General features: G+C 40.4%; 1 protein-coding gene across 2 annotated transcripts; it reads right to left on the reverse strand.

The window, feature by feature from the left end:
• Positions 1-3,279: 3,279 nt before the first annotated feature.
• vwa10.1 (von Willebrand factor A domain containing 10, tandem duplicate 1) lies at positions 3,280-12,825 on the reverse strand. Of its 2 annotated transcripts, XM_079462511.1 has the most exons (15): positions 12,576-12,825; positions 11,852-12,064; positions 11,090-11,374; positions 10,029-10,122; positions 8,928-9,056; positions 8,641-8,824; positions 8,112-8,281; positions 5,953-6,062; positions 5,624-5,740; positions 5,297-5,506; positions 4,921-5,053; positions 4,631-4,783; positions 4,429-4,524; positions 4,077-4,336; positions 3,280-3,925 (listed from the first exon to the last, which is right to left on the reverse strand). In XM_079462511.1, exons 2-15 carry the CDS (start codon positions 12,047-12,049, stop codon positions 3,554-3,556), a joined length of 2,511 nt encoding a protein of 836 aa, XP_079318637.1. In that variant the 5' UTR covers positions 12,050-12,064; positions 12,576-12,825; the 3' UTR covers positions 3,280-3,553. The 2 variants fall into 2 exon arrangements, with proteins under 2 accessions (XP_079318637.1, XP_079318638.1); XM_079462512.1 differs by lacking the exon at positions 5,624-5,740 and having other exon boundaries at positions 12,576-12,600.
• Positions 12,826-15,698: the final 2,873 nt, after the last annotated feature.

Here is a 15,698-nt window from a genome sequence, read left to right on the forward strand (position 1 = left end):
CAGTGCAGTGCAGTGCATTCGCGTTGCATGCATTCTTATTTATAATATTCCCGTCTGAAAGGCCAAAGCTGGCCCCAAACGATTACTGTGTTAATGCAGCACTAACCATTTGTTTAGGCATTAGTTCCTGCATAACTCAACTAAGTTTTACCAGTCAGACCATGAATTAAAAAAATTCTTTCACTTTGACAGATTAAATTCGTTTTTCAGACACAGGGAGAAAGTAAAGTAAACAAACTCCTTTGTTAAGAATTACAGAGAAAAAATGTTTCAGAAAAATAACCAACCAAACTGGTAGCTTTTTCAAGCAGAATTTGAGCAAGTTCTTTGGAAAATGGAAATCTTAAGTATGACAAAAATATGTGGCCCCGAGATTTACTTTTACTGTTGCATTAAATTATTCAATATAATATAGAAAACATTAAAAATATGAAAATATCCTTGATATCTTAATATTAACTGAGTAAGACAAGTTAAAGGTCCATTGTGTCCTTTTGATAGTAATGCAATATAATATACATAGTTAGGTCTACAGAGGTGTATAAAGAGCTTACACAATGAAGCTTTATGTTTTTATGACCTTAGAATGAGCTATCAGAGGTCAAAGCAGTGTTTTGAGCAGCTGGCTTCCAGACAGGAACGGACCAAGAAGGGAATGGAACAGCTCCGCGCGGCCGCGTTACATGGGACCTGGAACCTGGCATGTGGAAGTGGGCAAAGTCTGGGATCTCCCCCTGGGGTGCTGGGCAGAGACTGGCTGGGGTTCGAACAGCTTCTGGCCACCACGGTGCAAACAAGCAGAAGAGCCGGGGACCGCAAAAGATGCCAGGTTCTGTGATGGAAGACCTGACAGCCGGCATTACTAGCCACCGGCAGTGAGAGATAGAGTAAGTGCCAACATTCATTGGCTAATCTATGTATGAACCTCTTCCAACAGATCACCGACAGGAGCCTTCGGATGAGAGCAAAGTGAGGATGAGGATCTAAAGTACTGCTGGAACCAGGTGGGAGTCCTCCCTCACTTCGTGGTCAAGAACGGCCTACTCTACTGTGTCGCACAGCGGCGGGGGGAGAAAAAATGTCCCCTATTAGTACCGAGGTCTAAGACAGAAACAGTGCTAGAGCTGGCTCACTCGCAACCAATGGCTGGACACCTAGGGGCCTAGAACACATTGCAGAGAGTGCGGACCGGTTGTACTGGCCAGGAATCGACACAGAGGTGAAGCACTTTTGTCAGAGCTTTTTGTACCAGAAATGTCCGGGGATTTACCCTCACCAATTTGAGCACTTGTAAATAAATCTCCCTCCTTTAAATCAGCTGTCTTGTGTCAGTGCCTTCTCTTACCATGCCACAGATCAGATGTTATATTATACAATGTTATGTCATGTTTTAAACTGTTAAAATAATATAAAATATTTCTTTTATAAAATTGCAAATTGCAAAATTAATGTCAAAATGAAAGCAAAAATTTTTTTTTTCCAGTGGATGCACAAGTCTTCTGAAGATTTTCAATCAACAGAAAGATATTTGGAAGATATTTGGAAGCGGTAAGTCAAGCTAAGTCATATGTCTGTGCTTTATTGGCAATGATATGTACATGCATAATGCAAAAAACCATTAAGGGATTAATGCGATGACAGCTTGTGTTTTTAATCGTAAAGCTGTATCTTTGTTTCTAAAATTGATGAGGTAGTTGTAACGTTACATATCTTTTATAAATTTGATCAAACTAAATACTCTTCGAAGATACAACCTATGCTATACTACCGTATAAATACTGCAGATTAATATGAGATTGCCAGAAACTGCATTTGTTACCCGATCTTTAAGCACATGTTTTTTAACACACAACCTATGAGGTAGCCAACTAATCTAGACATTTACCTGCTTTGTCTCACAGTTCCCTTTCTGTCGGTCTCTCGACATTGTGTCCAACCGACAGATGGGATTCGCCCTTGAGAACCTATCATCTTCTGACTAGTTTTGAAAAGGCCAATGAAATTGGCGAATGAAATTAGCATGAGACGTCTATTGCAGCATCGGAGGGCGACCTATCAGCCATACTCTCTCTCGCCGTTGCGAGCATTGGGCTGCAATGCACCGCCCACTCTCCAGTGGTCGCGGCTGGATAATTGGTACATCAGGTCTGAGCTCGATTCTGATTGCCATTTTTTCCTGAGGTTCATGAGGTGCTCAGCAAGACTTGGGGCGCCTCCTTTTTGTCACGCTGACTCTGTCACCCTCTCTTCCCTCAATGGGGGGGCAGCTAGGGGCTATGTTGATGTTCCTCAGGTGGAACGTAACATCGCAGTGTATTTGTGCCCACAGACGGCAGCCACCTGGAGGACTCGACCTGGACTCCCGTCCAAGCCGTGTAGGTTTTCGGCATCGCTGGTGTCGAAAGCCTACAACCGTGGGCCAAGCGGTCTCTGCTCTCCATGCCATGGCCATCCTGCAGGTCCATCAGGCCAAGGCGTTGAAAGAGCTCCACGAGGGTAAGACTGACCCAAAGATCATGCAGGAGCTTCGCACTGCCACCTCCCTCGCTTTGGGTCAGACGATGTCCACACTAGTGGTCCACGAGAGGTATCTCTGGTTAAACCTTGCGCAGATGCGGTTCACCTTCTTGACGCCCCCATCTCGCAGGGGAGGCTGTTTGGCGACACTGTTGAAGACTTCTCCCAGCAGTTCTCGGCAGTGCAAAAGCAGATGGAGCCTATTAAGCACATCTTGCCCCGCAGTGACCCGGCCTTCTTTGACATAGACTCCGGCCACGGTGCCCCCTCCTCAGGTGGCCACCCGTAAGAAGACGTTGAGGTAGCAACCACCGCCTAATCTTTTTATTAATGAAACCAATGTTCTCTGCTGTAGTTTTCCAAATATTTTTGTCAAACAAATATCCTAGTTGAATGTTTTCTACATTTTGTACCATACACCACATATCAAATCTGAGAGGTTGATATTGGTCCAAAACTGTGCAGATATTCCATCAAGATATCACTTTTGGCCAGCATCATGTAGGATAGAGGTGTAAATGTTGCTTAACACATCAAACTGTAAGATTAAGGACACTTAATAACAATTAATTGGTTGTAGAGGTTCATGCTGAGGAAGTGTTTTGACGAAGATAAAGGTGAAAGTGAAGGCTTTAGCAGGGGTCATCAAGATTCACGTTTAGTAAATGTCCATATTGCTGTCTTGAGATGGTTTCATTTCAATTTCTGTCAATTTGATGTTAAATGAATGCATATTTTCGGAATAAATAATGTGACTCATAAGAGGGAACTTTTAATACTTTTATTTCACAACATAGCTAGAAAAATCTGAATGTGTGCATATAATTAGTATATAGCATAAGCATTATCGAAGGTATTGTTGAGATTCAAAAAGCACAAAGACCTATTTGTTTAAAAGAATGTTTGTGTGTGTGTGTGTTTCTGCTACAGTATGATACTTAATATTTGAGTATATACAGTTACTATCCCACAATCTACAACAGATCTGGAATAATGTACAGACACTAACACATTTTCAGCATTTTCTTACTTCTCATCATACAAGAAGAGACAGAAATAATCTAAATAGAGACAGACACATGGAGAAGGAGTACCAGCCACTAAACCTTCCGCTTGCAGCCGAGACAGTCAGACGCAGTGTGGCATAATTCAGATCAGTGGACCCTGGAGCTTCTGCCTCAATGGTGAGTGTGACATCAGTCCCAGACTCTGTGCTGGAGGGCATAGTCAGGGTTGCGGTTCCCTGGGCACTTCTACCTGACTCCACATTCAGGAAGCTGGGGACAGACACACTGAAGCCGTCGCTAGTCCTGGCTCGGATAGTGTAGTTGCCTGCTGTGGCATTAGTAGCCACTGTAAAGTTAAAACTGAAAGGAACTCCAGGCCTTGCAGTGTTCTGTGTTTGGGCCTGTGAAGAATGAGACACAAGTAAACAAAATATATAACACTGTGCTACTCATAAAAATCTTACATATTGTGTCATTAACCGCTAGGAGCAATGCAATTGTTTGTGTAATGACCCTTAGTCTGTGAGCCATGCAATACATATTTAACCTTACCGTAATAGTTATTCTAGAGCCTTTATGATGAATGGATGACTGCCTCTGGAATCGGCTAGATAAGATATTCAACAGCCCTTTCAGCTGTAACCCAAATGTCCCCTCAGGGATTCTGTTAAGACTAACCAGGTAGTCTCTCCCGCCAACTGATTTGACAGATCCATTGACAACACTAGATCCTGAAGCATCAACTAGAAGCACATCAGTCAATGTGACCGATTCACCCCCAGTCACCGAGAGAAACAAGGTGGCGTTCTGACCTGATCAACAAATCAGAGTGGTTTAAAAATGGTGCAAAGGCATTTGAAAAACTATAATACACGTTTGTATAATTAATTTTTTTGTATTGTACCAGTAGAAGGGCGAGTGAAAATCTGTCCCCATGAGTCTGAATGACCTCCTTGACTTATCTCCACAAAATAAGAGAGAATGTTCAAAGAACTCTGACCTGCACAATTAAACAATATTCTGGATTTATGATTGTTTATTTCAATGACTTTTTTTTAAACAGGAAACTTAAAAGAAAGATATATGGAGAAATTATTAAACTTTACCAATGACTCTCAGAGTGTAGGAACTCGTTGAGTTAATACTGATGCTCCATTCCCCTGTCTGGCTTTTTGACTGGAGTTTGATTTTCTTAAGATTCCCCACAGTCTGGATGCTACCTAGAGAGCCATCTGTCACTGAATCTGACTGAGACACACCTAAGCGGAATAGAAATCATAGCACTTTTGAGTGTATCCGATTATAAACCATAAAAGCATATAGTTCTTTCAACAGGTAACCCAATGAGCTACCTGGAAGTTATAGGATAGTTCTAGGAGTTACAAACTGGTCATACCTGTGGGGCTGTAGAGGGTAAAAACCAAAGAAGACCCAGTGATATATACAGTCACATTGGACAGAGATGTGTCTAATGGGAAAGAAAAGTTTCCTGCATTCCCTGCACTCCTCGCCACTTGAAGAACTGTGACCTTCAAGAAAAAACAGGGACCACTTTTACAATCTGAGGCAGATCTGATAACATACATTTCCCAAAACGAAACAATATATTGCAAACTCTTGTAGAAATCTACAACATAATCGCCAATATACTGTACATTTAGAACATGATAATATTGATAACAATGTAAACGGCTATAAAAAACATGTCTCATCTTTAAGTACAATGGTAATGATTGAAGTACTTTGAATATAGCAAGATTGTGAGAACATACCAGACCAGAGGCAAATCTGTCTGTAATGGCTTTTGAGGCCTCAGACAGCGTTGTTTGTGTGACTTCGAAAGTTTGTCCACCAGAGACTTGAGTCAGGTCTCTGTATAACTGTATTTCTGACTGAGTCATCGGCCTTGATGAAGAACTCTGAGAGTCGGAGACCTCCCTTTTCCTACGCGATGAGACGGAGCTTGTCAACAGGAATGTGACCTAGATAGTGGCAAGAAAAAGACGGACAGATATTTAAAAGAAACACCATTTTAGATGCTGTAACATAATGGACATAATGAAATCTATAAAGATCATAACTGTTCTGCAAGAACTCACTGTAGATTCAGTGCTTTCTATCATGGCTTCAACTGCGCTTTTTAATTCGGGGTCCTTTGCTGAAGCATCAGTGAAAACAAAAATGTCTGATGATGGCGGAGCTCTTGTTAATGCCACCTGGAGCGAAATGAATATTTAAGTAGAAAATACCTTTTAATAATTTTCAGTCGTGCTCTATTATAAACATCAAAGCACCACATGGCTGTTGTTTGCTCCCAAAACAAAACGTTTATAATATGATCATATGTTTAAACTAATGTTTTGTCCTTAGTTTAGGAGAGTACCGATTTCCTATAGTAAAATTATAAAAGTACTGTGCACACACATACCAGCAGTCCTGACAAGCACATTTCAGGGAAGTCTCCTCCACCAGATGCTGAAAGAGAATTGATTTGCTGTTTGAATTTGTCAATATCCCCTGTCCTTGTCAGTCCAACATCTGTAGATATAAGATACATTCACATGTCACTACAGAGTTGTACATCTACAAATCTTAGCCAGATATATGCATCATAGAAATATAATATATGAGAAAATGCCAAAATTCAAGTGAACGCAACGAAAAGGTGTTTCTGCCAGCCAGGGCTTCTGAGAACTTCCTGTATATTATCAGAAAACTAAGATTCCCTTTCTTTTGGTCTCTCTGCGTTGTGTTGAGACAAACAAAATGGGGTTTTGATTTGAGAACCTATCATCTCCGATTCTACTTTGAAAAGGACAATGAACTGGGCGAATGGGACGGCACGCCAGACCCTGCCCCGTACATTCGGGTTTAAAAGGGAAGATGCCCATTCATTCACCTTTTTGCTCTTCAGAACATTGCAAGGCTTACGCAGTTCACAGCCGGATTCCTGGTACCTGGACACCGGTGCCAATTTCCCGGCAGTGCATGATGAGCGCACAAAAACACGGGAACGCCCCCTTTGGCGCGTTTGCGGCAGACAGGCTCTGTCACAGTGACTTCCCTCGACTCTGGAGCAGCTAAGGGCTATGTCTGTACCCCAGGTAGAGCATGCTCTCGTGGCACAAGGGCACTTGTGTCCACAGACGTGCCACCTGGAGGCACCGACCAAGGCTCCCTTCCAAAGCGTGTTAGTCCAGTGGTTATGCAAGGCCTGTTCACCGCCATAGACCTCACTAGGGCGTTAAGGGCCCATTCGGCGTATTCATCCCAGCAGTTCCGCCCCACCTTACCTCCTCCCCCGGCTCCGGTGCCCTCTCCTCATATGCCCCCCCACGGACAGAGGTTTCAACGCAGGACATCAACTCACTGCCAGGAGCCAACCGGGGAGACCCTGGGGGAGAGGTTCTGTGGTGGCAGCACAGCTGTCCCGCCAGAGTCAGGGCCCTGGTGGGGTGAGCGGGTCTGCTGACTTACCTGCCTTAAGTCTTTGCAGCCCTCCGCACTCTCCACGGCACTGTGCGTTCCGCAGCAAAGACTTAAGGCAGGTAAGTCAGCAGACCCACTCACCCCATCAGGGCCCTGACCCTAGGGGGACAGCCGTGCTGCCACCACAGAGCCTCCCCCCCACGGGAGCAATAAAGCAGATCTCCCCGCTAATTCCTCCATCACAATGTCTGGGGGCCTGATCACAGCCAGGGTAGAAGAGCTTCTAAGTCTGCTAGTCGTGCCTACAAGTCGCGCTCTCGGAGCACAGGCTCTGACAGCCACTCCCCCCTGCCGAGAAGGTCATGGTCTAGCAACCCAATGTCTGAACCCTGGCCGTGACGAGGAGATCCAAAGTGACCTGTCTCCCGCTCTTGTGATCACTCGGGCAAGAGAACCCAATCTTTCTCTAATGATGAAGACGCTTCTCCTGTCGACGCTCCACCAGGAGGGTAGGGAACAGCACACACTCTCTGTGTCCAGCGGGTGCCTAGAGTTGGGGTGCCCCACGTGGGCTAGACCCCAACCACTCCCACCACAGACTATGTGGTAGGGAACCTGCAGGTACTTCCCTGGGAGGAAGTCCCAACCTTTTCCCTGTCATGTCCAGTAAGCACCCTGCGCCTCTTCTCAGAGCGAACACAGAGCTCTTGCTCGGAGCAGCTATTTGTCTGTGTCAGGGGACAGCAGGGAGGCTGTCTCCAAACAGAGACCAACGCACTGGATCGTGGACGCCATCCCTTGGCTTACCGATCTCAGGCCCCTGCCCACTGTTGTGACGCTCACTTCACCAGGGTGCAGCCTCCTCGTGGGCACTGGCTCAAAGCGCCTTTCTGGCAGACATCTGCAGAGCTGCGGGTTGGGCTGCGTCCAGCCTTTTTCGCATGGCCGTCGAACCTGTGTCAGTTACGTATGTAACCTCGGTTCCCTGATGGAGGGAACGAGACATTGTGTCCATCATGCCACGAGCGCTGTGCCGGCCCGCTGCAGCGAACGAGGGTGCCTCTCAAGTTCCTCAGCCCAAAAAGGACCATCAGGGAACCGAGGTTACATACAAAACCGAGATGTTAAGCATGTTTTTTTTAAACACAGCATGCCTACCTGAATCATTAAATGTAATTAGCATGTATTCTGAAGGTTCCTCTGCTGTTCCTTTTCTGCTGTCTATGATATTGATGGATACTTTCTTGACTTCTACGATTTCGTCAGACATACTGCCTGTGGTGTCAATCACAAAGACCAGCGCTGATGTCTGAGTTAGACCCAGAAGTCTGAAGGGGATTCAAGAGGGCGAAATAAATTAAATCAGATTTAATGGCTAGGTCAAATTTTGGTGAGCCTTATTCCAAGTGTTTTAAAACAATTCAGTATATTCAGCTGCAAAATTAATTTTAACCTCTCCAAACACGCATGCAGGAATTTTTTCTGAGTTTCATATGGCGTTAAATATCCTGCATTTTTAGCTATGAAGGGAAGGAGAAGAAGAAAACCCTGTATATTTTGTCATGGCATAAGGTCCGAATGAGCAGAGAAGGAGATATTTTGTGAATCACGACTAGGTTTAGAGAACATAGTAATGTAGCACATTATTGTACTTTTTGCTTTTATAGAGCAACAAACTGTGCCATACCGAAGAAAGGTTGTTTCGCCCGCAGCCTGCCGTATGTCTTCCAGAAGTTCCATGGTAGCGTTAATGGCCATGTATGCAGCTTGTGAGTGAAGGAAGCCGTGATTCGAGTTGACATCATCCTTATTAATGCCTCCAGTGGGGTCTTTCAAGCTGGTTGCATCAAACCCACCATGACTACATTTGCCTGAAAGATATTTGTATTTAAAACACATTGTACATTTACACAAGGTCAATTAATGGTTTGAAAATCAAACAATTTAAAAATACCAATGGTAATGCATTCCTACCTGCAGGTTTGTTGGGTAATATAAGGCTGAAATATCCAGAAGTTAATATCTTGTTCTGCAGGATCTCTGGGAGAATGTTATCATTGCAGTTGTCGTTGACACAGCTTTTACATGTTGCTGTTTTGGAGTCTATAGGTAGACAAACATTTCATAAGTGTGGGCAAGATAACCAAATTTTAGGCGGAAAATGTAATGACAATTTAAACCCTATTCAGATGGGATTTGTTTCATATAGGGAATTGATCAACCCTATAATTCCTACCGAATTGACAGTCTAAATTACTGTTTCATATTTTTTTTAACTGTGACAGAAAACTGTCTCAAGCAGATGTTGGTTAAATCAAAATACTTGCTGTTGCATGCAGACTTAAGGAATTAAAGTTGTCTCAAGCTCTGTAGTATAGTATATGGGTAGTTGACAAAAAAAGGCTGCAAAAGTTTTGAAAGAAAATGTACAATGAAGATAAATCTCACTTCCTATTTTATATTACATTTATGCATTTGGCAGACGCTTTATCCAAAGCGACGTAACATTTGTTTCTAAGTATGTGCAATCCCCTTGGATAGAACCCACAACCTTGGCGTTGTAAGCGCCACACTGTTACCACTGAGCTACAGGAAAGGAGAAAATATTAATAATACAAATCAAAATATTAGTAATTATATTATTAATATTATACTTTCTTTTCAAATTACTTGCTGTCACACATTTACGGTATATTTGTCAACTACCCATATGTGTCTCTGAGCGCTCTGATACGGAAATTTATTTTACAAAAAAAATGTTGGGTGGGTTAAAACTAATACAATGGGTTATAAGTGAACCTATGCTATATGTATCATATAATCCATGGATTACAACTACAAACTAAACACCTATTTTTTATCAGTAAATTACATATGATGCCAAAACGTAAAGACAGTAGACACACCCATCTCAGTGAACAACCATTATCGAAAAAATGACTCAACAATAAACATTTCAGATGTCCATAGTAACAACTAAATTCCATCTGAATAGGTCTAAAAGTGTCAGGTGTAATATTAATGCAACACAGGAAATAATTTGATGATCAATGAAATACACAGAAATTACTTTACCTGCGGTTTTTGCGAGAGAAATGTCAGGTTTGATCAAGTCGCTATAGGGTCCAGCATATCCCAGTTCCACCCAGTTACTGTGGCTATAGAAATCCTGAACACAAAAATAAATCCATTTGCTAAATTAATCTAAGTATCCAACCATCAATTAAACAAATGTGTAATTTAATTTTGTCGTACGAACGACATCATGTGCTACCATTTATTAAAAACAGGCTTACAAAAAAGTAAAAGCTTATAATATAATGTTACATAAAATACTGTTATATGCATTTATTTGTTTTGTGTTAAACAAACAAACTAAATATATAAATCTTCAGCAGTCAATGTTACAAAAAACACAGGATAAACCAGTAGGTCCAAAAAGGTCTGATGGCAAAAGCTAGAGATAACTCCATATACATGCACGCTTTTGTGGCCCGAACTAAACATCCAGTACTCCTCCGCAAAGAGTACCTGAAGATTATTTATGATAAGCAAATGATATAACAAGTAAATTACACTGGCTGGCTAGTTAAAAGTATGTCTAACTGTTTATTTAATATAATTACTATACAATAAAATATGAATATAAACATTAAATTAAACAGAAATAGTTATAATATTAGCCACAAGCCAGATCGATCAACAAACACAGGCTGGAAGTTAACTTCTACCCAGGCGTGTGCGTCCAATGAAATTGTCTACAAAAGGAAAGTTGTCGTTTTTGTCAGGTTTTATGTCAGTACAACGGATGTCAATGAATGCCAGTGTGTTCTTCAGAAGAAAGGTATAGTGGTTTGGAATGACATAAAGGAGTAAATGATGAAGGAATTTGAAGGGCCCTTTTAAGCACTTATGAGTTATTTGAACGTAATAATGAAAATTGCGTAAGCTCAAATGTGTCCAATGTGTCCACATTGTGGACAGTAGAAGGATAAGAAAAGGAAAACTGGAAATGATCGCACTTAAAATCAATTAGATTTTTAAGATTTTTAAAAAGACCCTCTGCTACTATTCTTTTAAATGGAACTTTATACAGCAATATTCATATCCTACTATGATTTCCAGTAATAACATACCTGTAAGGTATGGGTTACTATCCCCAGGTTTATTCTGGCAGCTTTGTAATTTCCCTCTTTCAGATTGATTTTAAGTTTGGCTATGCCCTTGGTGATGAGGTCCCGTCCATCGCTGAAAGCCTCATTGTCAAAATGATGTGCACCACTGAATTGTTTTCTATCCACAGCTATGTTGTTGAGGGAAATCTGAACAATAGCCAACTTAAAATTGGTTGCTTTTGAGAGTACAGAATTTGAATTTGAGCAAGCTGTTTGGACAGTAGCAGCAGTTAGTTTGCTGTTGGCCTGGAAGTGAGGAAAGTAAATAACAATAGTTAAAATTTCCAGCATCTCAAACATATGACTTTAAACATTTGCACTTAAATCAGGTTTAAATGAATGAGAAAAGCTATAAAAATGGTACTTGTTTCACAACGATTTAAGTTTGTTTCTCTTCGTATGCGAAGTATGCAATCAGCTATTCTATGATATCCTGGTGTTATATGCCAAGACAACTAAATCAGTAAACAGTCCGAGAAAAATGTGGATTGCCACTAAATCTGTTTTGATAAACAGCATTCTTAGGCTCCTAGAGTCCCACCTTTTTGAATAGTTTAGCTCCACCCATAATTAAATGCAACTGAACCAGTAAATCAAGATTAGCAGCATGTCTTAATTTACAGCGAGTTGAATTGTAACTAAACTCTGTATAGGACAGTGGCTCTCCCGATCATGGTTTGCCATCTGCCTGATTGTTTCATTCTCATACAATACTTTTCTTACAGGAAGTGTAAAGTCTTTGCCCTGAGCAGTGGCTATGTCACGGCACACTGCTGCGCCCTTGGTGACGATGGCAATCTCTGTGATTTCTTGATGATTGAGGGAGGCATCAGAGGGAAAGATTTTGAATGCACCAGCCTGGGGATGTTGAAAGACAGCCCCCCAGAGAAGAATTACAGCCACTACAACCAGTGAAATCATGACTGTTCACAATAACTGTGGAAAAAATTGAAATTAAGATACATTTCTTACACATTCAGAAACAAACTACCATTACAAAAATGGGTAATAATGTCTTAAACCTGCAGCTTAAATCCACCAATTGAGTGACTAGTGCAACGTTCTCCCTGCAATCTAGCACAACATGCTTGATTCAGTAAATTCTCTTTGCGGTATCAACTCTGATTACACATAGTGGGGGAATACTTTTTAAGATACACCCATTTTGAGTCTCATAATAGAAGATAGTTGATGCTGAATCAAGCATTTTATTGAATTAGGTTAGAGCTCCAATCTTTAAACAAACACACCTGAACCAACTATTATTAATGCAAACCTGGTTCTTGCAGACAGAAGACAATCTAGCAGACATTTGCTTTATTAAACTAAAACTAAACTTGTCAGACAGGGACATTTCAGAGAAAAGGATTACATTTAAACTGTCTATACTTAAGAAAATGATCTCTGATTTACGAACACAGTTAAAGGGGAAAAAAAGTGTCATTACCTTGGAGCAGATCTTGTAGTAAATCGTATCTGCAGCCTCTGTCAGTACATTTATACTCCTCTAGTGATAAATATCAGCGTCACGCAGTTATCTTGATTTGGCAGGTTTGTATCACACTAAATTATAAGAATCAAGGAAATTGGCTAGTTTCTCTAAATCTTTATTTAAAAAATTTATTCTGTCATTCTCACAAAGTATTTTCACTGTGGCTGCATATGTCATGAACAGATGCGTTGGTAAAAGAGAAAGTAAAGTTTTCAATAAAGCTTGCAAGATGCTTTTGCATGTGCCCTACACTGTGGGCAGGAATTTCTAGACTTCATACCTGTCAATCGGTGACTTTTGTACACAACACTCCTTGACCAAAACAATTGGAAAAATCCAGATCATCGGGGCTCAAACCTGTAGATCTACATTCCTTTAGATTTCCAACCACACTGTGTATAGACACAGAGTGGTTGGTAACCCTTTGAAACTGATAAACTATGGTCTGAATACATTTTTCGACTGATGAAAACTCTATACAAAAGAATGAGAATTCTTGCTCCTGTGTTTTATGTATTGACAACTGAATGATTGTTGAATACAGTAAAAATATATTTGTTTTTGAGGGTACGAATTAAAGAATGAACTTGAATACCCATAAAACGTTCAGAAGAGGATGTGTCTATTTTTGTAGTTTTCTTCCTTTTAAATCTACATAACAATTGTATAGTTTTTAATCTTTGCTACTGTTGAGTTCCTCTTTGGGGGTGTAAAGGGATGTATTTTCAGCTACTTTGAAACATAATAAAGTGCACTGTTTATTGAAAAAATAAAACTCACTTCACTTGCACAATTGCTTGCATTTGGCTCAAATAAATTCCAGGAAAGAATGAGGACTGACCTCATTCTCTAGTACAACATGCTTGAACGGTTTCTCTTTCCACTTTAATTGTTGCATACATATCTAGACAGTGATCACAAAAACCTAGCAAAAAGCTCAAACAAAAAAATGCTGTAGGACCCTGTTCGCCAAGTCTACATTTTATAGGTCTTGCAACAGAAAGTAGCCCATCTAAAGTATCTAACCCTATGGCCTAGTAGACACCTAATCTACACGCAAGATCCAGAGAAGACATATTTTGTACTGTCAAAACAGGTCATTGAATATTCACCTACCATCAGAGTTAATATAAACATAATTGGGTGCTAATCAAAAACAAAACATCGATTTGCGTAATCAAAGTAAAACCGTGAAAACCTGTAGCTTAAAAAATTTAAGTTAGGTCCTATTTCAAGTTGATAGATATTTGTCATGTGAACTCAAAAACAATTATATTTAGTAGAACTCTAAATAAGTTACTTTAGTGAGGTAGGCGGGACGAGAGCCGGGAGTCATGGCCGGTGCGTGAGTGATAAGGAGCGTCAGCTGTACAAACACCGGTCTCGTATCACGTAGGGAGGCTTCCGGCTGTCTATTTATGATTGCTTTAATTTAACACACAAACCATAACTAACAGCCAGGCCTGGTCCTGTCTCTCTGATGGTCAGATCGCTGGTACTCTTATGCTCCTGATCCCCTCCGTGATACGCGACTCGACTCCCGGCTCTCGTCCCGCCTACATCACTATAGTATAAGTATTTTAACTCTAATGATAAGTTGAAAAGATGAATTTCTTCTACTATATTATGTCTATGGCTGATCAGAAAATATTTCAAAGAAATTTGAGCTTTCATTGTTTATAATTTATTTTAAATGCTGATTCCTGAGAAATGACGGTTGTATATCGTAGGGTTCAAGGTTATTATGTTTTATAGTTTTCCTAACTAATTAAAGCAAATGCTTAAATCCATCTGTCCATATAAAGATCCATAATATCTATAATTTTAAGCATACAGTCTTTTAAAATTATTAAATTATCCCAGGTAGAATATTATTGTTATAGTCACAGCAGGACAGCTCACACTGAGGTGTGATATGAGATTAACAGAAAGTGAGATGAATCAAGAAAGTGAGATAGATGAATCGGAGGAGGAAATAGATGAATGGAGTAACAATAGCAGTAAGGAGTGGACACAGGTGAGACGCAAGGAAACAAGGAAAGAACGACAATCTGATGAAATTAGAAGAAAAATATGAAGGAAAGAAAGAAAAGAAAGAAATTAAAGTTACTTCAACCTCCTTGCACACTAAATCCTCTAAAGGCTAGTGAAGCAATACATAAACAAAAAGATGAAGTACACTTTGTCAAAACCTTAAGAGGTCGAAATTTGTTGATTCTTTGTAGAGAAAAACTTCTAAATATTTTCTTTGCAAGGAACTCAAACCACAAATGTGGGACGAAAGAGGGATAGTTATGGTAGGGATATCAGGAGTGACAACTGAAGAACAAATACAAAGTAACATAAAAGGAGCTCGGGTGACTTAAGTTAAAAGACTGCTATATACAAAAATGGTGTCAGGGGACAAAGCAGTAATGTTGGTTTTTGACGAGAATAAATTACCTGAAAGAATCAGGATTGGCTATGTCAGCAAAATGGTAATAATTTACATTTCGTCTCCATCAAGATGCTTTAAATGCTAACGGTATGGCGATATTGCAATATCATGTAGGGATAATATTGTAATGCATTTGTGGAGGAGAAGTGGCGCATATAAAGAATGTGAAGCACACAGAAGAGCGGTTCAAGTTCAAAAGGTGAGAATGAATCTGGAAAGTAGATATAGATATAAAGTCTAAAGAAAGGTATGTGGTGCAGCCCCCAGTTAAAAAAAACAGTAGGCTAAAGAAGCAAAAATACCAACGACACACTGATGGTAGAAAATACTAGAAGTTATAAATTGTTCAGCACAAACAAGTAGCAGAACAGAAAAAAATAAGATAATTACCAAAGCGGCGGGAATAATACCTAGTAGATATATCAGTAGAAGCAATAAATGCAACATTATCAGCAGGGATATCTGAAAGTCAAACATTGTGTGATGGACATTGATGGCATTGAATTTTCTACGAAGGAATGCCAGAAGCCTAATTGCTTAAAGAGGTACAACAATTTATAGTAGAATGATCTGTAAAACTAAATATCATCTGTATACAAGAATCCTGTTTAAAACCGTCACTTGAGTTCATAGTTCATGGA

This window comes from Barbatula barbatula (genome assembly GCF_947034865.1).
Source record: "Barbatula barbatula genome assembly, chromosome: 8".
In the NCBI taxonomy this organism is placed as follows: Eukaryota; Metazoa; Chordata; class Actinopteri; order Cypriniformes; family Nemacheilidae; genus Barbatula; species Barbatula barbatula.